Source organism: Carassius gibelio, chromosome A5 (assembly GCF_023724105.1).
Source record: "Carassius gibelio isolate Cgi1373 ecotype wild population from Czech Republic chromosome A5, carGib1.2-hapl.c, whole genome shotgun sequence".
Classification (NCBI taxonomy): Eukaryota; Metazoa; Chordata; class Actinopteri; order Cypriniformes; family Cyprinidae; genus Carassius; species Carassius gibelio.
Genome location: NC_068375.1, coordinates 30,717,515 through 30,737,486, shown reverse-complemented (window position 1 = coordinate 30,737,486; position 19,972 = coordinate 30,717,515). Strand labels below are relative to the sequence as shown.

The window sequence follows — 19,972 nt, the reverse complement described above, 5'->3', positions numbered from 1 at the left end:
TAATTGTAAATTTTATTAATATTAAAAATATACTTTATAGGTTTACTTACCACAGTTAAAATAAAGTGCTCAATTTTATTTGGGTTTCACGAGACAAACCAGTTCGATTCGCTAACTTTTCTGGTTACCTAAACATTTTAAATATTATAATATAATTATATATTTATTTAATATACATCATTAAATACACATGTAGCTTATTATAATTATGGATATCACTATCCCCATACCTCCACACACTCAGTTTTAACAGTTCGCAGAGGCTGTGGACTAAATCGAATCCCCAAACTGGTTACGCTAATCGCTGCAAAGAGAGCTCGAGAGGCTCCGGGCGCCAGGGATGCGACGCAGACCTCCGCTGATGTCTGTGCCGTGATGTGTGTGTGGCGTCTGAGCAACAACCCGGAGTGGGTGTAAGTCAGTGTGATCCGAGGTGACAATCGAGATAACTGTTGGTCCGACAATGCACCGACTACCAAACATGCATTTGAATTAAATGGAAGCTACTGGGAAATTCGAAGGGATTCTTCTGTGAAAGCTATTGTGCGATGGAAGTTATATGAAAACGGCTTTTAAACATTGCAGTAGATTTTTAGGTGCTCGTTAACATTTTATAAGTGAAATGGATTGGTTATATTTTTGGGAAGGTGAATAGCTCTTTGTGCCAACTTTGCATTTTTTCTTTGAAGAGTGGATCAAATAAAATAAAAACTTAAATGTGGCGTTACGCTGGTTCCTAAGAATGGCATTAATGAAGGCGAACTTCAGCTGTCTGGATAGTGTCTCCCGTGGAAACAACTGCCTCCCTGCCAGGAGCACGTCTCCCGGGGTAGCGGCCACCCTCGCCGGCGTGCTGATCTTCACCACCGTGGCTGATATCGTTGGAAATCTACTGGTTATCCTATCCGTGTACAGGAACAAGAAACTCAGGAATGCAGGTGTGAAAAGACACAGAAACTGTAATGTCAGGCTAATATCATACGTCTTTTGTGTAGCTTGTATAGATGACATTCATGTTTTAGATGAGAAATTAAATAATTTGCAGAGTAAAGTGTATAGCTAAAAAGCATCTAAATTTATTAAAGTTAACGCAGCATTGTATTTTCTTGTTAGATTAAGTTGTTTCCAGCTGCTGGTGTCAGTGTGGCATGAACCATTTTTTATTTGTTGGTAGAGGATTCATCATAATACGCAGAATTTCATTCACATTATATCAGCTACATGCTTTTCTCTCTGTAGGTTTTGATGCACCTTTTCCCTCAGAATTAAAAGAGACACCAGCAAAACATGTCTTTTTTTTTTTGTGCAACAAAACACAAGATGTTGAATGACATAGTAATTTTTAATGTTTCTGTTTTGCAAAAAAGTCAGGAAAATGTAACCCAAGGCAGGATCACTTCATCAGAAGCACGTCAGCAAACAACTCATTTTACAGAGCTTCATACAGCAGGCAGTGCGATGAACAAACAATAAGATATGTGAGACTGTTATAGGGCTGCAAGAATATAAAACACACACACATTCTTACCAACTCTCACACATGCAGTTATGCTCAAAAATCTATAGTGAAAAATATTTAGCATTTTTCTAATTTAATAGATTTAATTGCAAATTATAAAGGATATACCAGCATATTTGAAAATATTCCAGTGAACATCTTTGCGGCATTCGTGGAAAATCTGACCTTTTGTGTAGTGGAGTTGATACGGTCATTGTCTCAAATTTTATTATTTGACTAGAAATTGTATATACAGGTGCATCTCAATAAATTAGAATGTCGTGGAAAAGTTCATTTATTTCAGTAATTCAACTCAAATTGTGAAACTTTAAGTCTTTGGTTCTTTTAATTGTGATGATTTTGGCTCACATTTAACAAAAAAGCCACCAATTCACGATCTCAACAAATTAGAATATGGTGACATGCCAATCAGCGAATCAACTCAAAACACCTGCAAAGGTTTCCTGAGCCTTAAAAACCGTTTGGTTCACTAAGCTGCACAATCATGGGCAAGACTGCTGATTTTGGGAACTTTACAAGGAATGGACTGAGGCTATGTCAAGGCATCAAGAGCCATCACACACAGACTTGTCAAGGAATTTGTAACTCTTGTTAATCCACTCCTGAACCACAGACAACTTCAGAGACATCTTACCTGGTCTAAGGAGAAGAAGAACAGGACTGTTGCCCAGTGGTCCAAAGTCCTCTTTTCAGATGACAGCAAGTTTTGTATTTCATTTAGAAACCAAGGTCCTAAAGTCTGGAGAAAGGGTGGAGAATCTCATGGCCCAAGTTACTTGAAGTCCAATGTTTAGTTTCCGCAGTCTGTGATGATTTGGGGTGCAATGTCATCTGCTGGTGTTGGTCCATTGTGTCCATTGTTTCCAAACCAATGTCACTGCACCTGTTTACCAAGAAATTTTGGAGCACTTCGTGCTTCCTTCTGCTGACCAGCTTTTTGAAGATGCTGATTTCATTTTCCAGCAGGATTTGGCACCTGCCCACACTGCCAAAAACGGCAAAAGTTGGTTAAATGACCATGGTGTTGGTGTGCTTGACTGTCCAGAAAACTCACCAGACCTGAACCCCATAGATAATTTGTGGGGTATTGTCAAGAGTATTGTCAATCACCTCCATGCCACGCCAAATTGATGAAGTAATTAAAGCAAAAGGAGCCCCTACAAAGTATTGAGTACATGTACAGTAAATGAACATACTTTCCAGAAGGCCAGCAATTCACTAAAAGTGTTTTTTTTAATTGGTCTTAGGAAGTACGGTATTCTTATTTGTTGAGATCGTGAATTGGTGGGTTTTTGTTAAATGTGTTCCAAAATCATCAGAATTAAAAGAACCAGACTTAAACTACTTGAGTTTGTGAAGTTAATTAATAGACAAGTTTCACAATTTGAGTTGAATTACTGAAATAAAGGAACTTTTCCATGACATTCTAATTTATTGAGATACATCTGTAATCTTTCTTATTTAATTTTACAACTTTTTTTTGCCAATCAGATTTTGTCAGTTAGATTTTGCATCCTAAACTGTTAGTGTCTTCTCAGACTTTCTGACCTTTGTACATCTGCTAAAGGATCTGTTGCTTGCTACGTTGTCTGCTTTCTTTCTTTTATTGTATGTAATCTTATACAGGTGAGAGCAAAAGAGCAGAGCTCTTCCTGCAAGGGGTAGATATCTCTATCAATTTCAGTGCTATACAAGTTCATTGTTACTTCACATGATCAGGCTGTAGTAGGTGAGAACGACCATGATCTGAGCAGGGCAGACAGAAATTCTAAAGATTCCATTAGAGCTGAAGTGCCGTCATCAGACACACTCTTAAAGGTTTCTTTACTGGCATCTATGGTTCCAAGAAAACCTTTAAAGGTCCTGTTTTTTGCGCTTTTTTGAAGCTTTGATTGTGTTTACAGTGTGCAATATAACGTGTTCATGTTTTGTGTGTAAAAAAACACAGTATTTTTCACACAATTCACCTATCTGTATACCGCTATTTTCACTGTTATAAAAACGGGCTGATGACTTCCTTGTTCTATGAAGTCCCTCCTTCAGAAATACGTAACGAGTTCTGATTGTGCCAGCGGTTCCTGTGTTGTGATTCGACAGCAGCTTAGAGCATGCGGCCCTCCTGGAAACGTGATTGGATTAGTTTTGAGAAGCAAGTGGGCAGGATTTGTTTTGAAAACCTAGCAATCCTGATCTGAACCACAGACAGGAAAAGAAAGCACGTGCTGGAGATCACAGGAGCATTTTTACTGACGAGATTCACATGAAAATCGCATTTGATTTTTTTTCACAGCCCTAACGTCTAGTTAACAAAGCTAAACAGCGTTGCCCTTTGTGTAATAAGTTACAGAAACTGTTAAACGCACCAACTTAAATAATAAAATACACTTACCGGTTGTGGTCCATAAACAACGCCTTCTCCAGACAAAGAGGGAACTGCTCCATCTTTCAAGAATAATCTTTGTGCGAATACAGCATTAACCTGATTGAGATTGAGGAAGCTCACTGTCCTCAGCAAAATTTGCTGCACATAGTTTTACATGTGGATTATAATTTTCGGGAACCGAGTTAAACATAAATTGTAACCATTAATCTCCATGTACAGCTTCCCTGGGAAGCCCAAACAAAGGTGATTGGACTCTGAGATGAAAATAACAGCGTTTCAACGACATGGCGACGAACACAAATGCAGCTCTTCCTCTTCTCCGTTGGAGCGCAACAAGGCCACACCCCCTTTTTGTGTATTCATGTGGGCGGAGGTTAGTCAAAAAACTGTTTTAGTGATGTCATTACTGCAGGAACTAGAGGAATGTAGTCCAAACGGGTCGTTTTTTGTAGGCGAATTCTGTTAAATAAAATATCTCGCTTGGCAATGAACTTTGAGCTTTAGTATTTTACAGATGTTATTTATACTCTAACAACAACATTACACACTAACTAAAGTTTAAAACAAGGGGATCACGGAGAACAGGACCTTTAACATCCATGTAAACTTCCCATTGCCTATAAGTTTGTAGTGGAAAAGGGTTCTTCACACTAAGAAAAAAATATTTCAATTATTAACCCAAAGGTTCTTAAGCAACCAAAAAAGGTTCTTATGTTGTGTCACTTGGAAAACCCTCTTTTGGAACTTTTATTTTGAAGAGTACAGTGTGCTGTTTACATGTGTTTAAAGTCCTCTGGGAGAAGAGAATTTCTCATGATTTGAAAACAGTGGTTAATTGTCCATACTGGGCTCCACAGAAAGGGAATTATGAAAAACGCATCAATCATAATGAAAAAAAAAATTGCTTCAGTGTGAACAGTGTTGTTCTCTTTGCATGTTCCTGTCATCAGACCGTTCTGATCTCTGTTGCTGCTTTGGTAGTGTGATGAAATGTCGCTGCTTCAGATCATGCGGTGTTTTCCCAGAGTGCCCTGAGCCATGAGCTACTTGAGTAAATGTGCAACCCTGTATGTTTGCAAAAAGAATGAAGATCCAGTATTGCCCAGAGACATCCATGTCCTGACAGCGATGGACAAACACCAGATACTAAGCTTACACACACACACACACACTACACACATGATCAGTGTAAGGATGTGTCTGTAAGACTGTAATATATTTATTTATTCATTGGTTTACTTAGATAGGAACGGAACAAAAATTATGATTTCAGCCAGAAGAAGCTGAAAAATATGCATTATAGAGAGTATAGCATAAAGGCCCTATAAAGGCTTTTCTCAAAAAAAAAAAAAAAAATACTAAATAGAAAAAATAAAATACAATATTAATAATAATAACAATAATAATAAATTGATTGCCAGTTTTAGGGGTACTCTCAACAATGGCAACATATTAGAAAAAAAAAATTATTATAATTTGTTAAACATACGTACAGCTCTGATTTATTTTAAAACAGCACTTGACCATCATTGCAAAACGCTGTTCTGCTTTTAATTTTAGTTGGTAACATTGAGTTGGGAGCTCTTTACAGAAAAAGCTCTTTGTCTTTGTGAAGTTCTGTGATGATCACAATAGGGATCAATATAGGGATAATTTAGAATGTTAGATTCTGGATAACTCTGTAAAAACCTGTGCATGATGGAGAGAATGCTGTAGAAAAGAGTGGCACACGATCTGCTTGTGCAGTTTTGGTGCTTGCTTGCTTTTTTTTGTTTCTATTTATGGGCTTTAATGCCTTTGAGCACAAGACAAGTGGAGAAAGGCAGGAAACCATTGGGGACAGAGACAGTGGGATCAGGACATGACACATGCTGTTTATGTGTTGTGGGCATGTGCCTTGCTCAATGTACGATACGACAAACATTTGAACAGGACAGATCTCTTGTGTTCAAGAACAAAGTGGCACAGACAAATAATACTTTTGTTGCAACTTTATTATGTAATTGAATGCACTGGTGGAAAATGCAGTTATTTAACCATAAAATAATTAATGGTAATGGTAACTGGCAAAAATGACCTTAAAGTATTCAAAAAATAAAAAAATAAATAGAATAAACAAAAATCATAAAAAAAACATAACTTCACTTATTATATAAATAAGTTTTGATGCATAAAAAACATGTAATATTTATTTATTATTTTTAAATATCATACATAAATGTCTGTCACAATGATAAAATGTTTTCAGCATTATGTCAAAATGCTGACTATGGGCTTAAGTGAAACATTTAAACTGGAAAGGTCTCTTGTGTTTAAGGACAAAAGGCCACACAGATAATAATTTTGTTGCAAATTCATTATTTATCCTATCAAGTTTGGTTATGGGGCTGTGCAGGTTCTGGCAGCCTGAATTGGGTTTAATCAATACTCCCTTACTCCCTTCTTTTGGCCCATCTTTAGACTAGAGTGCTGATTGATAGCTTTTTAATGTCCAGCATCAGTTGGTGTTCCCACACACTGTTCAGAAGCAAGCATCCCAAAAATCATCTAAAACCCACTGTAAAACCAGCATATGAATTTACAAAAGTTCTTTACATCTCAACATTTTTAAATTGGTAAAATTGTTACTGTTTTTTGGGGGGGGGCATTCTTATGCTCACCAAGGCTGCATTTATTTGAACAAAAATACAGTAAAAAGTAGCAATGTTACTTTACTGTCTTTACTGTCTTTACTGTCATGTTTGATCAATTGAATGCATCATTGATGAAAACAATTACTGAGCTTTTAAGTTTCAAATACACTTCTGCTGGTCTGATGGGATGGCCTTTACATTTTCACTGTTTGAACATTTTCCCTTTTGCATTACAGTGTCTCCATTAGCAGCACCAGCACACTGCAGTTCATCCATTATGCCTCACCTGAAATAGCAGTAGTGCTTGTCTTGGCATTGGCACACACTCAGGGCTGCTGATGAGCAGATGGCTTTCAGAGGAGAGGCAATGAAAACTACTCTCAGTGTAGTAATACTCACATATGGTGAGTAAAGAATGACATGACAGTATATATATTCTCTACTCTTGCTAAGGCAAGCGTACTATTGCTTATAAGGAAAGTTATAGGTATTCGAACAACCCTTAACTTCAGTCAAGGGCAGCCAGTTGTACTCCTAAAGGGCTGCAGACTTCAGGTCCAACCTGCACCATCACACCTGTCTGTAATTTAAGTACTGCTGAACATGAGTGGCTGGTTCAGGTATGTCATTTTCCTATAAACATGATTTATACCTCAATTTGTGCAGCTTGTTGAAGAGAACACCGGGGCAGCTTCATAGCAGCATTATGACAGCCACCACAACTCCTTGGCATCCTGGCAGCAACTTTTGCACTTCTGCAGAAAATGTGAAAAATAGTTACGATTTTGACTTTGACATGCATCATAAATTCTATTAATGGCACCTCAGTCTATGACAACACACACTCAGTCAATGCACCATGTCCTCACATAATATGCACAAACACACACAAATCTAGTGTCAGCATTATTAAATGTGTCTCCAGTTCACACTGAGGCATGTTAATGCTCTTATATGGTCATTTCTGTCCTGAATGGGTTTGAATTAGACTGGAATGCATGTGTGCAGATGAGAAAGTGTTGAGATGGAGTGTTACAGTGATTGTCTTTGAAGGCAATGATCATGTTTTCTTGCTTGAGCTGCAGCCAACAGTCTGACTGCTGCACTTGACATCACACTCTCACTGGACACTCAGCAGCAGTAGAATATCTCACCACAGCAAAACTGCAATAATAGAAGAAAAATGGTCATTTGCGTATTGCAGTATGAAGATGTTTTCAGCTGGAGTGGGTTTGATCTATCTGCTGGCAGAGCTCTTGGGATGGTTGGCTGTTTTATATGACTGGCTGGTGTACAGGAATAATTCAGCATTAAGTACTTATGGAAACGAAGGGGGAAATACTCCCATTCTTTCTTTTTCATGCATATGCATAAACAGTCCCACACACAATGCTTTAAAATGTGGATACATACAATGGCCTCTAACAACCTCTTTCTCTTGCTATCTACCTTTTATTGTACTAAAGCATTATTTTCATTGATAATTTTTTTTTGTCAAAGATAAACATGACACACTCATGATCTAAAATACTGATCATGCTCATGCAACTCCTACAATTCTTACACAGCTTAAATATTCTTCCCATTTCATATATTTTAAATAAATATAAATTTAAGAAGATTTTTTTATCAAAATAATTAGCAATTTATTTAAATTGGAATTGATTTATTTAAAAATATTAGTATTTTTAAAAAAGAAAGAAATCCAATTGTTGTAGTGTAACGCACTTTAATCGCTACTTAAAAAGAGATTGCTATATTGATTGCTGTATTATCCTGTATTGCATTAACCTTCATTTGTCCTTCACGTCTTTTTCTCTTGCTCTCTCTTTCTCTCTCTGTGCTTCCACTCAGATGTTTTATTATGCTACTGGGATGTAGAAGGGAACATAGGTCTGTGTGTTTACATACCCCTAGTGCTTGTGAAAGGTGCTGGGGTTATGTGTACGTGCGTGTTCAGAGCAGTGTTGGTGGTGATATCTCACCGCTATCTCATGAATTTTATAATCCAATAATTCAACAGGTGATGGATGACAAATTTTATAGTCCACACGTATATTACTGGACATCAGTGTGAGAAATAAAGATGAGGTTTGCAGAGTTATAAGAGACTGTGATCTGTGTACTAAAATAAGCTGGTAAATGCGTTTTAATATCAGCTAATTCCAGCAAAGACGAGCAGAGCCAGACTATCCATTAAATACATTTATGACAGCACAGACAGTGCAGCCAGATCAGCCTCATCCTCACAGCTACCGATAACCTCAAATTCACTCACAGAGGTACTGGTGGAAAAGAACAGGTAATTGCATTTTAATTGTCTCCTCTGAAACTCAGCTGCTAACTGCAGATTTCCTCTTTTCCCCCACGCAAACAGATTTATTAAAAGTTCAAATCCAATCTTTTAGCTTTCTGAATGCTACATCTCTCTCAGAAAAAAAAAAAAACAGAAAAAATCATTCACTATCAAGCCACACTTACATATGTTAGTGTGTGCTTCCTATTGCAAATTACAAATATTTTGCATAATTTTAAGAATTATATGAACTTAAGTACAGGTGTTTTATATAGACTAATAGGAAGCGTGTGTGCATGCGTGTCTGTGTGGTGAGGTTGCATAAGCATAAACATTCAGCCTTGCTTCAGTCCATCATGCACCTCAGGTACTGATGAAGTATGTGATATTTTCTAGGAGAGATCACAATGATATTAAAGTATGATTTTTATGAATTTCCATTTGTTGTAGACTGTTAGTTTATGGCATATTTTCTTAACTTACAGATTGCTGTCGGTTTACAGTACATCAAAACTCTAAATGCAAGGTAATTTGCATTTAACTCTCTCAATATACATCATTTTGAAAACATTGGAAGTAAAATAATCAGATTTCATCAGAATGTGAGTTAATGGAGCCATAAGTTGGAACAAAGATGTGAAATCTATTCTGGTCTTCCCTGGCAGTGGAAGAAGACTGCACTGTATGCATTTCTGAAGCCCAAACGTCTAGATGGAACTCAGAACATGCTGACAGCTCAAAACAAGCTTTCCTCCAACTAGATTTTAGTTTCTCTGTTGCTGTTTGCAACAGAGTGAATATTGAGAATGAATTTGTATATTTTTGACAAGACGCTTGCCTGGAAAAAACCTTTTATGTGCCTCCATCTTCAGGTTTCCTCTCCAGATTCATCCTTGTTTACTCTTTGCCAAGGACTTTTTTCTCCAGTTTTGTGCTACAGAATCTCAGAGCTGCTGAGTTTTCACGCTCAGCGTTGTGACTGCTTATAAAATCATCTCATCGCCTGTTGACAATGACAATATTGTATCCATCTGGAGGAAAAACATGAAGCTGCATATCTGCTGCATATGTTTCAATGAATTCTTCCTCAGTTTTATCATTTGGCCACAAGGTAAATGTTAAAGTAGATGGTTGTGAGGTGTTCATTTGATCTTGTTTCTGTAGGCGGCAATGCTACATTATTTTGCGGTTCTTTAACATTGGCATATAGTGTTTTCCAAACTCTGTACCCTCTTTATCAACCCCAAAATAAAATGTATAGAATGCTTTAATTTGCAATACACTGTATATAATTTAGTATTTCAATTAATTGAGTAAAGAGAATAGCACATTTTTAAGTTAAAACATTTATTTGAAATAACATAGTAAAGACACCATAACTTTGTCCTATGTCTTAATTTAGTTAAATGCACTTATTTCACAGCTCTCTGTAATGCTTGATTATAATTGGTCTATCACAACATTGATCATTCATATTTCCTTTTGTCATTTGGTGAGTGTCCATTCTGCATCAGGCTTTACTTTTTGATAGTGGCCAGCTGTCTGTACACTAAACCCATATTTGTAAATGTTATTCACACAAATTAACATTATACAGTACAGAGATAGAATGAATTAATGTTTTAACTATAGAAACTAATCATTTTCACATTTTTTCTGTTCTCTAATATTATTAATTTATCATTTCTGTTTACATTTAATATAATAAAAAAATGATTTAATGCTTTCATCCAAAGCAGGTTACAAATTAGAAAAACAAGCAATTCATCTTAAGGAGGAAATAACATGAGAAGTGCCATCAATACGCAAAATAATGTCTAGGGTTTAACAAAGCAAAATTATAGGCTGAATTCAGAATAGCATACTTTTTCTGACAAATACCCTGAAGATATGAAATAGCCTATGCTTTTTCAAATAAATCTTTGTATTAAATTACAACTTGCACCTTGCATGTCTTAACTAGCAAGGTATTATATTTTGATGAAATATGACAAACACACTGCACTGATAAATCATGCAGAGTAACAATATATTAAAGGGATAGTTCACCCCAAAATTAAAATGTGACGTTTAGCTGCTTACCCCCAGGGCATCCAAGATGCAGGTGACTTTGTTTCTTTAGTAGAAAAAAACAGAGATTTTTAACTGAAGCCGTTGTTGTCTATAAGTCTTATCATTTCAGTGGATGGGAATCACGGCTTTGAGAGTCATAAAACACAAACAAAACCAAATTAAACCCTGTGGCTCATTGATGTGTAAAAACACAAAATGATCAGTCTGTAAAAGAAACTGAACAGTATTTATAGTTTTTTACCTCTGATTTTCACCACAATGTCTGAACTGTCCTGAGCGCGTTCGCATCTTCTTCATCATCTTCTTTTTCTTGCTTTACGGCGGATCACAGACTTTTAAGTGCATTAGCGCCACCTATCTCTCAAATGGACAATTGACACTCCCAATTGAGATTGTAGATAGAGGGTCCTATTTTAACGATCTAAGCGCATGGTCTAAAGGTCATGGCGCACTCAGGGCATTTCTGAATCCACTTTTGCTAGTTTAAGACAGGAAAGCGGTCGGCGCCCCTGGGCGCACGGTCTAAATTGGTTGTCCCTGAGGTAAAATCAGTAAATAAGGTCCATTTGTTTTATGTTCTCCCACGGATCTTCCATGTGACTCACACATGCTGATTCTAAATCCATGATTCAGGGTTGTAGAACATATGTTCTTGTGTAGAGTTTGCCATGAGAAATTGTAAGGAACCCAATTAAACCTGTACAGGATAATTATGTGGATTATAGTGGTCCTCAGACAGTCTTTCCTACCCAGGAGCTGTCGTGATATGAGCCGCAGACAAAATAAATCTGTTTTCTTTTTCCTGCTCTCCCACTTTCTCTCCCAGACATGATATATGATGAGCCTCTGTAAAATAAGTCTTTATGTCCCTCAAGTCTTTATATCTTTATGTCCCTTAAGCTTGATGAGGAATAAAAAACAAGAGCAGACTCATGTGCATTCAAGCTGGAAGATAGTGATAAAGGAAAGGTTCAGTATTCGCACCTTATCTCTCATAATTGTGGTGTTATTAGATGTTGAAATACAGCTCTTTAAAGGTTTGATACGCTGATGGTACCTTTACTGTGGGTCAGGTGATCCTCTGACAGCTTTGTAGGTCCACGCAGATTAGAAGCGAGCAAATGCGAGATGACTGCAATGCAGATCCAACTGAAATTCAACCTTAAGAGAACAAGAGTAAGACAATGTGAAAAAAAATCTTTATTTAAATGAAAATATGCAACTTTTCTGTCTTAACTCCAAAAATTAAGATAAAAAAATAAAAAAGAGATTCTTTTTTTATAGCTTTTTTAGTTTTTATCCGAAATACTTTTCAGCTGAGAAATAATGTCTTTGTCTGATGCCAACAGTACTGATTCTCCATATAAATGTCATTGTAAATGTCAGTGTGAAGCACCCACAGTGACCTGTGTGCAATTCCCTCACCATTTTGACTGTTGCCAGAGGATCCATTTCCAGTGACTGTTTGAAAAAAGTCAAAAACTGCTTTTTCGAGCCTGAGGTCTGACTTGAGCTTAGATTAAGGATTCTGCTCTGATCTCAGTGATGAGCTACAGAGAATCAGACCACTGAGGCATTCGAGTGCACCACTGAAAAAGAGTTTCAGCTGAATAGATATGGCAACCTTGGATTGGACCTTGAAAATTATTTTATGGGCAAGTAGGTTTGTATTTACATTATATTTGTTACAAACATTATATTTTAAAGACATCATATTAAGAGTAAATAAACAGTAAATTATGAGATCTCTGGTTTTACCTCTAGATTATGTAACTTTTTATGTTACATAAAATGTTTTTACAGTGTATTTTCTAACATGGTGCGTTTTTCCATGTCAAAGCTTATGATAATTATTCAGGCATTCAGAATATTGATATAAACAATTTGACAATTGATATTATTATGCAATGTTCAGTCATCACAACAACATTTGTATAAGAAGTACAGATATTTCAAGGTTATAATTTCTGCATACACTTCTGATGTCAGCACAGAGAGCGTGTCCAGTGTGTGATGCTTCGGGTTACTGGACTCGTGCTAGACTCATGGCGGGAGATGGTGAGCTTGTCAAAGCACACTTCCTGTCAGTTGTGGCTTCGGGTTGACAAAATGTTTGGCAGGCTGGGACTCTAGTCAAAATGCCACTGTAGATTTAAAGGAAACGCTCTGATAAATCATTTCTAATGGTAAAGGAGACACGATGAGAAAGGTGCAGATTTAAGGCTGTCTAACATCTGATTTTGTGTTTGTGTGCAATTGTGCTTACCAGGCTGATGCAATCTGAAACTGAATCTTGTTTATCTCCTTATGACAATCTGCTGTTTGGAACAGGCCATGAAATTGTTCTTCAGCCTCAAAAAGAAAATTATCATATAATAAGCAGGACTGGGTTCTTCTAGTTCCACTGTCTCTCAAAGATGTATGGAAAAAGAGGCTGTTTTACTGCAGCTTTAGTAGGGGACAGGATCCCAGAGATGTAAATCAGGTGTTTGTTTTATTAGTGAGTATGTTTTTAACCCCACCCTCAGAAAAAAGATCTTATCTTTTGTCCCTTGACAGCTTTGTATGTTTTGTTCTGACAGAGTATATAAAGTGTGACCCAGTCTGAAAATGTTATAATACTTCACATGAGTGGAAGCCATAGCTGATGTCAGGTGTAACATGCACAAAAGGCAGCAGCTCTGATGCAATTTGAAAGTCTGTTTAAATCCGTTTTACTCATTAATGCAACCTTCATGAGTTGGCAAGCATTTTTAGTTTTCCTGACATGTAATCTTTTCGGCTCCTTCGGTATGAAATGAAGGTGGAGTGTGATGAAGGGAAACAGTCAATGAGAGTCCATGAATGGAAAATTGCCAGCAGAACAAATGTGCCCTGATCAGAGTTGCACAGAGCCAAAGAATAATTGAAACTGCAGAAATGAGCTGCATTTGAATTCAGAGAAAGATTTGTAAATGGGTTTAAGGGGGCAGCTCAATCAGAAATGCATTTTTGCACAGACACAATGAGGTCATTTTTAGAGAAGATGTATTTGTCTGACTGTTTTGCTCTGGAGGTGGAACATGAGGCTGAATTACTTAGCTTTTAAAGGCAGTCAGACGGGGTCTGGGACTGTGAGTTTTTTCCTTTTTTTATTATCTTTTAGAGTGTTGTGGACACTGTGAGGAGACTTAATGTTAGTCTGCAGGGATAATAGTTCTTACAGCGCCTCCGTAATCGAGTTATAAATTACATACTTGTGTCTGTATTTCTATCAGACCACACACAGTCCTGACCCAGACTCTCTGTCTTACCTTCACAAACACTCTTTTAAAGGGCACTTATACTCTGTCTGAGAGGTGCACTATGCTGATATTACAAAAAAGAAATATCTGTGAAAGAGACTTTACTACTCATACTTCCCTTTTATTCAAATATCCTTTTCTATCTCTGTTTCAGTTTACTTTGATTTAGAGTATATTTGCAGTGCCAAATCTTTTGTTGCTTAGCTTTTAATTATAGAATTAAAATGTAAAATAAAATATATTAAATTAAATATACATTTTTAATTTCATTTTATTTATTTTACATTTACATTTATTCATTTAGCAGATGCTTTTATCCAAAGCGACTTACAGATTAAGACAGTGGAAGCAATCAAAAACAATAAAAAGAGCAATGATATATAAGTGCTATAACAAGTCTCAGTTTAGTTCTTATATTCTCAAATGCAAAATAAAATAAGGATTAATAAGGAAGTAATAAATAAATTAAAAGTACAATAATACAATAATAATAATAATAACAATAAAAACAAAGTTACAGAAAAAAAGAGAGGGGAAAAAGAGCAATAGTCAAAGTATATGTTTAGTAAATGTTTAGACATGGTTACTCATTGTCCCTCATATGGTAACAGGCAAAGGCATTTTGTGCACAGCAGTCCTTGTGGTCCCCTGAAGGGCCGTTCACGCTGACAGCGATTTGAATTGACAAAGCAACTTGAAGTCATTCATTTTCAATGAGAGTTGGTGATTTGAGGCGACATGAGCAACAGAGACCGTTGGCGATGCAACAGAGTTGAGCAGAGTTTAACTCTATGCAAATGTACAATGACATAATCTGACTATGAGATAATATGACAATGAGAGAGCAGAGTGTGGAGCCAGTGTGATACACCACATGATACATTTTGGATACAGGCGAGGGGTTTATGTGAATTAAAGGAATAGTTCTCCCAAGAATGAAAATTCTTATAAATTGTTCACCCCCATGGCGCACCAAACCTGTATGACTTTCTTTGTTCTGTGGACCACAAAAAGATGTTGTTTTAAAAAGGGTCTCAGGGTCCAACTTATTTTTGTCACAGTGTCTGGGTTGTGTTCCCTGGGTTTCCACTAAGTGTCCTCCTTTCCCAAGATGTCTGTCACCTTATCAACTTCCTGTTCCCTTATTTGGTCACCTTCCTCCTTGTTTGAGTTAATTGATTGTTCCCCACCTGTCTCCAGTTCCCTCATCACCTTTTGTGTATTTATACCCGGTCTGTCTGAGTCTGTGTGACGGAGTCCTTGTTTAATGTCTTATGATTATTCATGTCCGTCAATTCAGTCTTGTCTCCTTGTCTTGTTTTCATGTTTGGATATTCTGGTTTTGACCCTGCCTGGACTGTTTACCCCTTTGGATTACCCTTTAATAAATGACTTACCTGCAATTGGTTCTCTCGCCGTGTTTCTTGTAACACCGATCGTGACAATTTTTCTTAGCTGTTGTATTTGGGTTAGCCGGTAATTATCTGTACTTGTAATTTAGTTTCATATTGTTTATAGTCAATGTCAATTTTATTTATATAGCACTATTAAACACAACCACTGGTTTACCAATGTGCTGAACAACAACAATAAAAACATTTCAATAAGACAATACATAATAACACTATAAAACAATACAGTAGAAAATTCTCATTTTTAAAACGCTAAATCAAAAAGGTAGGTTTTCAACAAAGATTTAAAAACAGTGAAGGTGCAGATCTAATAAAAAGGGGTAATGCATTTCACTATCTAGGGGCAGCTACCGAAAAAGCGCAGGCACCCCTACATTTCAGCCTCGACTTGGGGATGCATAATAATCTCTGGTTGGATGACTGGAGAGACAAGAGGGGTTGGTGTTCAGTCAATAATTCAGAAAGATAAGTAAGGGCAAGACCATTTAATGATGTAAACACTAAAAGTAGAACTTTTAAATTAACTCGATAGCGCACGGGTAGCCAGTGTAGAGAGCGTAAAACCGGTCTAATATGCTCCCATTTTTTGGAGCTCGCTAAAAGCCTAGCAGCTGCATTTTTAACTATCTGCAAGCGAGATAGGGCTGACTGACTGATCCCTACAGCGAATTGCAGTAGTCCAATCTACATGTAATAAAAGCATGAATTATTTTTTCGAAATATCTAGTAGATAAAATGGGTTTAACTTTTGCTAGTAGTCGAAGCTGAAAGAAACAGGATTTAATTTACCTGTTTGTCAAAATTTAGACCATCAGCGAAGATAACACCCAGATTTTTTACCCAAGGCTTCACAGAAACATTTTTATCGCCTAGGGTTACTTTAGGCGCAGTAAAATAATTTGATGGACCAAACTAAATTATTTCCGTTTTACTCTCATTAAAATGTAAGACATTTAAAGACAACCAGGCTTTCACATCAGATAGGCAAGACATAAGTGCTTCCAATCCATTTGAACTCTGTTTTAAGGGCAAATAGATTTGAGTATCGTCTTCATAGCAATGAAATGACAGACCATGCTTTCTAAAAATAGAACCCAAAGGGAGCATATAGAGTGAAAAGAGAATAGGAGCTAAAATAGAGCCCTGGGGAACCCCACACAACAAAGCAGCTACCTCAGAAGAGTGTTAACCAATGTTAACTTGAAAACTTCGATTTGAAAGATAAGTTATACCATTCAAGAGCACTTCCTTTTATGCTTACACAGTGTTCCAAACGAGCAAGCAGGATGGCATGGTCCACAGTGTCAAAAGCAGCACTTAAGTCTAGGATATATTATATATATTTTGATATATATTTTTTTATATATATATTTTTTTTTTGTGTGTGTGAGTAAATAAAAACAGAATGTTCATTTTGGGTGAACTACGTGCTCAGCACTTATGTATAATTGTAATATGGTTTATAGATGGAACACAAAGGAAGAATTTGGAAAAACAAATGTCTCAATGTTTAAGACTTTTTAAATGATCTTTTTTTTTCCCAAGCTTGAGTAAATGAAGACAGAATTTTCATTTGGGTGAATTGTATTTTACTTTGCTGTTTGCCGTTATCATGTGCAATATGGTATAATGTAATAATAAACTTCAATTATTTGTCTAAATATTTAAGTATGCAAATATTCGAATATGATATAGTTATGTCACTCTCAATTTCTCTTTCTTTGATAGGTAACCTCTTTGTGGTCAGTCTTTCTGTCGCTGACTTGGTGGTGGCACTGTACCCCTACCCATTGGCTTTGTTCGCTATCTTCCATAATGGCTGGACAATGGGTTCCCTGCACTGCCAGCTGAGTGGGTTTGTTATGGGACTGAGTGTGATCGGCTCGGTTTTCAACATCACTGCAATCGCCATCAACCGTTACTGCTACATCTGCCACAGTTTCCGCTACGACCGGCTGTATTCTCGTCGAAACACCTGTCTGTACCTGCTGCTCACTTGGATGCTAACCGCTCTGGCCACTGTGCCCAACTTCCTTGTTGGTTCCCTAAAATACGACCCACGCATTTTCTCCTGCACATTCACCCAGACAGCAAGCTCTTCTTACACTGTCTGTGTTGTTCTGATTCACTTCCTTGTTCCTCTGGGTGTGGTTTCTTTCTGCTACTTGCGCATATGGACATTGGTGATTAGGGTCAAAAGTCGTGTCCGCCCCAATCCAAAAGTCAGAGCGGCCGACCTGAGGAATTTCTTGACGATGTTTGTGGTGTTTGTGCTGTTCGCCGTGTGCTGGGCACCCCTGAACTTCATTGGGCTCGCCGTGGCGGTTAACCCAGCAAGAGTGGCACCGAATGTCCCAGAGTGGCTGTTTGTTACCAGCTACTTCATGGCATATTTCAACAGCTGTCTGAATGCTGTTGTCTATGGGTTGCTTAACCAGAACTTCAGGCAAGAGTACAAACAGATTCTCCGTGCTCTCTGCACCCCAAGAGCACTGTTCACTGAAAGTTCTAGGTACAACACTGAAGCCATAAAGAGCAAACATTCACCGGCAGGAACCAATAACAATGTGAAAGACACCAATATGTACAAGGGTGGAGTAACACACACTCTTTTATAGTAGATCACTCACCATTTACAGTAAACGAACAACCACAATGTTAGAGTACAATGGAGTTAAAGGCACACCAGGGTAACATGTGCATTTTGTTTTATTTTTCAAGATCACCACGGCACTTTTCTAAACATCCATGGTTCACTATGCTCCAGGAAATTTGACTGATCCTTGACTCAGCAGATAAAGTAAATTTTGCACTACACTGACCTAACATATATATGTGTGTGTGTGTGTGTGTGTGTGTGTGTGTGTGCGCATGCGTGTGTGTGACCCTGGACCACAAAACCAATCTTAAGTTGCTGGTATTTATTTTTTGCAATAGCCAGAAAAACATTGTATGGGTAAAAATTTTCGATTTTTATTTTATGCCAAAAATTATTAGGATAATTATTAGTAAAGATCATGTTCCATGAAGATATTTTGTAAATTTCCTACCATAAATATTTCAAAACCTTATTTTTTGATGAGTAATATGCATTGCTAAGAACTTCATTTGGACAACTTCAAAGGTGATTTTCTCAGTATTTAGATTTTTTGCACCCTCAGATTCAAGATCTTCAACAATTGTGGCATCTTGGCCAAATATTGTATGATCATAATGAAGCATACATCAATGTGAAGTTTATTAATTCAGCTTTCAGATTATGTATAAATCTCATTTTCAAAATGGTCCAGGGTCACATATATTACATTTTATACAGTTATGTAGCAAATGAGAATCAATAAAATTACCAAATATATTCTGAGACAAAGAATGTTGTTAATGATTTTCAGTTTTGTTCAAAGTAATTAAAACAGTAGTTTTTTTGTGAACAAAAATGTGAATATGTGAAAGTATGGTATTTAGGGATAAAGTGCCCCTACTGTTGAAGCTAAAGGCACACTAATTGGAATGAAAATAAATAGCAGGCTCACTTTTCATTTGTTGGCATGATATGGTTAGATTCAAATGGTCAGTATCATGTATTTCTTGTTGAATGAACATTGCTTAACAAATTATGTGGTTGTCAGCCTTTTTATGCATTTTAGCAGATTTGCAACTAAAATAAAGAAAATAAAAATGAAAAAAGACTACTGCAGATAGTTGAGTATGTATATGTTCTTTCTTATAAAGATGTGTTGATACCATGGCTACCAACACCGAAAAAGACATTTTGATGCTCTGTGTGTCCATTGTAAATTCTTTGTATATGGATCAATGTTTTGTATATCAGGCAGTGTGTTTCTAAGCAACAGAATTATTATTATTTTTTTTTTAGTAGTAGTAGTAATTTTGTAATAAAGGAAAATAAGACTGGTGCTTATTAAGGTAAAATACAACTGATACATTCATAATTATTGTAAATCAAGTTGTATGTTCTCATTTTTGCAAAAAAAAAAAAAAAGATTTTAGTGAAATGTTTTTTTAAAAAAATATCTACTTCATGTTGTGTATTTCCTTACAATCAGGTTCGGCATTTCCAGTCTGAGTGGTCTGCATGTAACGGTGCTAAAAACTAAACTATATCTTTGTTTTGTAGTCCTGTCTTTTGTTCTCTTGCTATATCTTGCCACCTAATTGACAGTACTTTTCTTTAGCCCGATTACTTACCTTCATTTATTTCCCTGTGAACAGTACACACTCTTGCTCCTGCACTTTAGAAAGATGTATCACTTCTCCAGACACTAAAAGAGCTGGCTAAAAGGGGCATGATGATGACCTGATGCAAGCTTCTCTGGAGCAGTAATTTTCACAGAATGACTAGAATGCTTGATGC

General features: G+C 36.8%; 1 protein-coding gene across 1 annotated transcript; it reads left to right on the top strand.

Annotated features, from left to right (window-relative positions):
- Positions 1-356: 356 nt before the first annotated feature.
- LOC128011921 (melatonin receptor type 1B) lies at positions 357-19,963 on the top strand. The gene is made up of 2 exons (XM_052594722.1): positions 357-938; positions 17,329-19,963. The coding sequence occupies exons 1-2, from the start codon at positions 743-745 to the stop codon at positions 18,216-18,218; spliced, it is 1,086 nt and encodes a 361-aa protein (XP_052450682.1). The 5' UTR covers positions 357-742; the 3' UTR covers positions 18,219-19,963.
- Positions 19,964-19,972: the final 9 nt, after the last annotated feature.

Excerpts from the sequence above, each read along its gene's own strand:
- LOC128011921 (XM_052594722.1), top strand. The coding sequence starts at position 743 with ATGGCATTAATGAAGGCGAACTTCAGCTGTCTGGATAGTGTCTCCCGT. Across the intron at positions 939-17,328 it reads CAAGAAACTCAGGAATGCAG|GTAACCTCTTTGTGGTCAGT; the intron begins GTGTGAAAAGAC and ends TTTCTTTGATAG.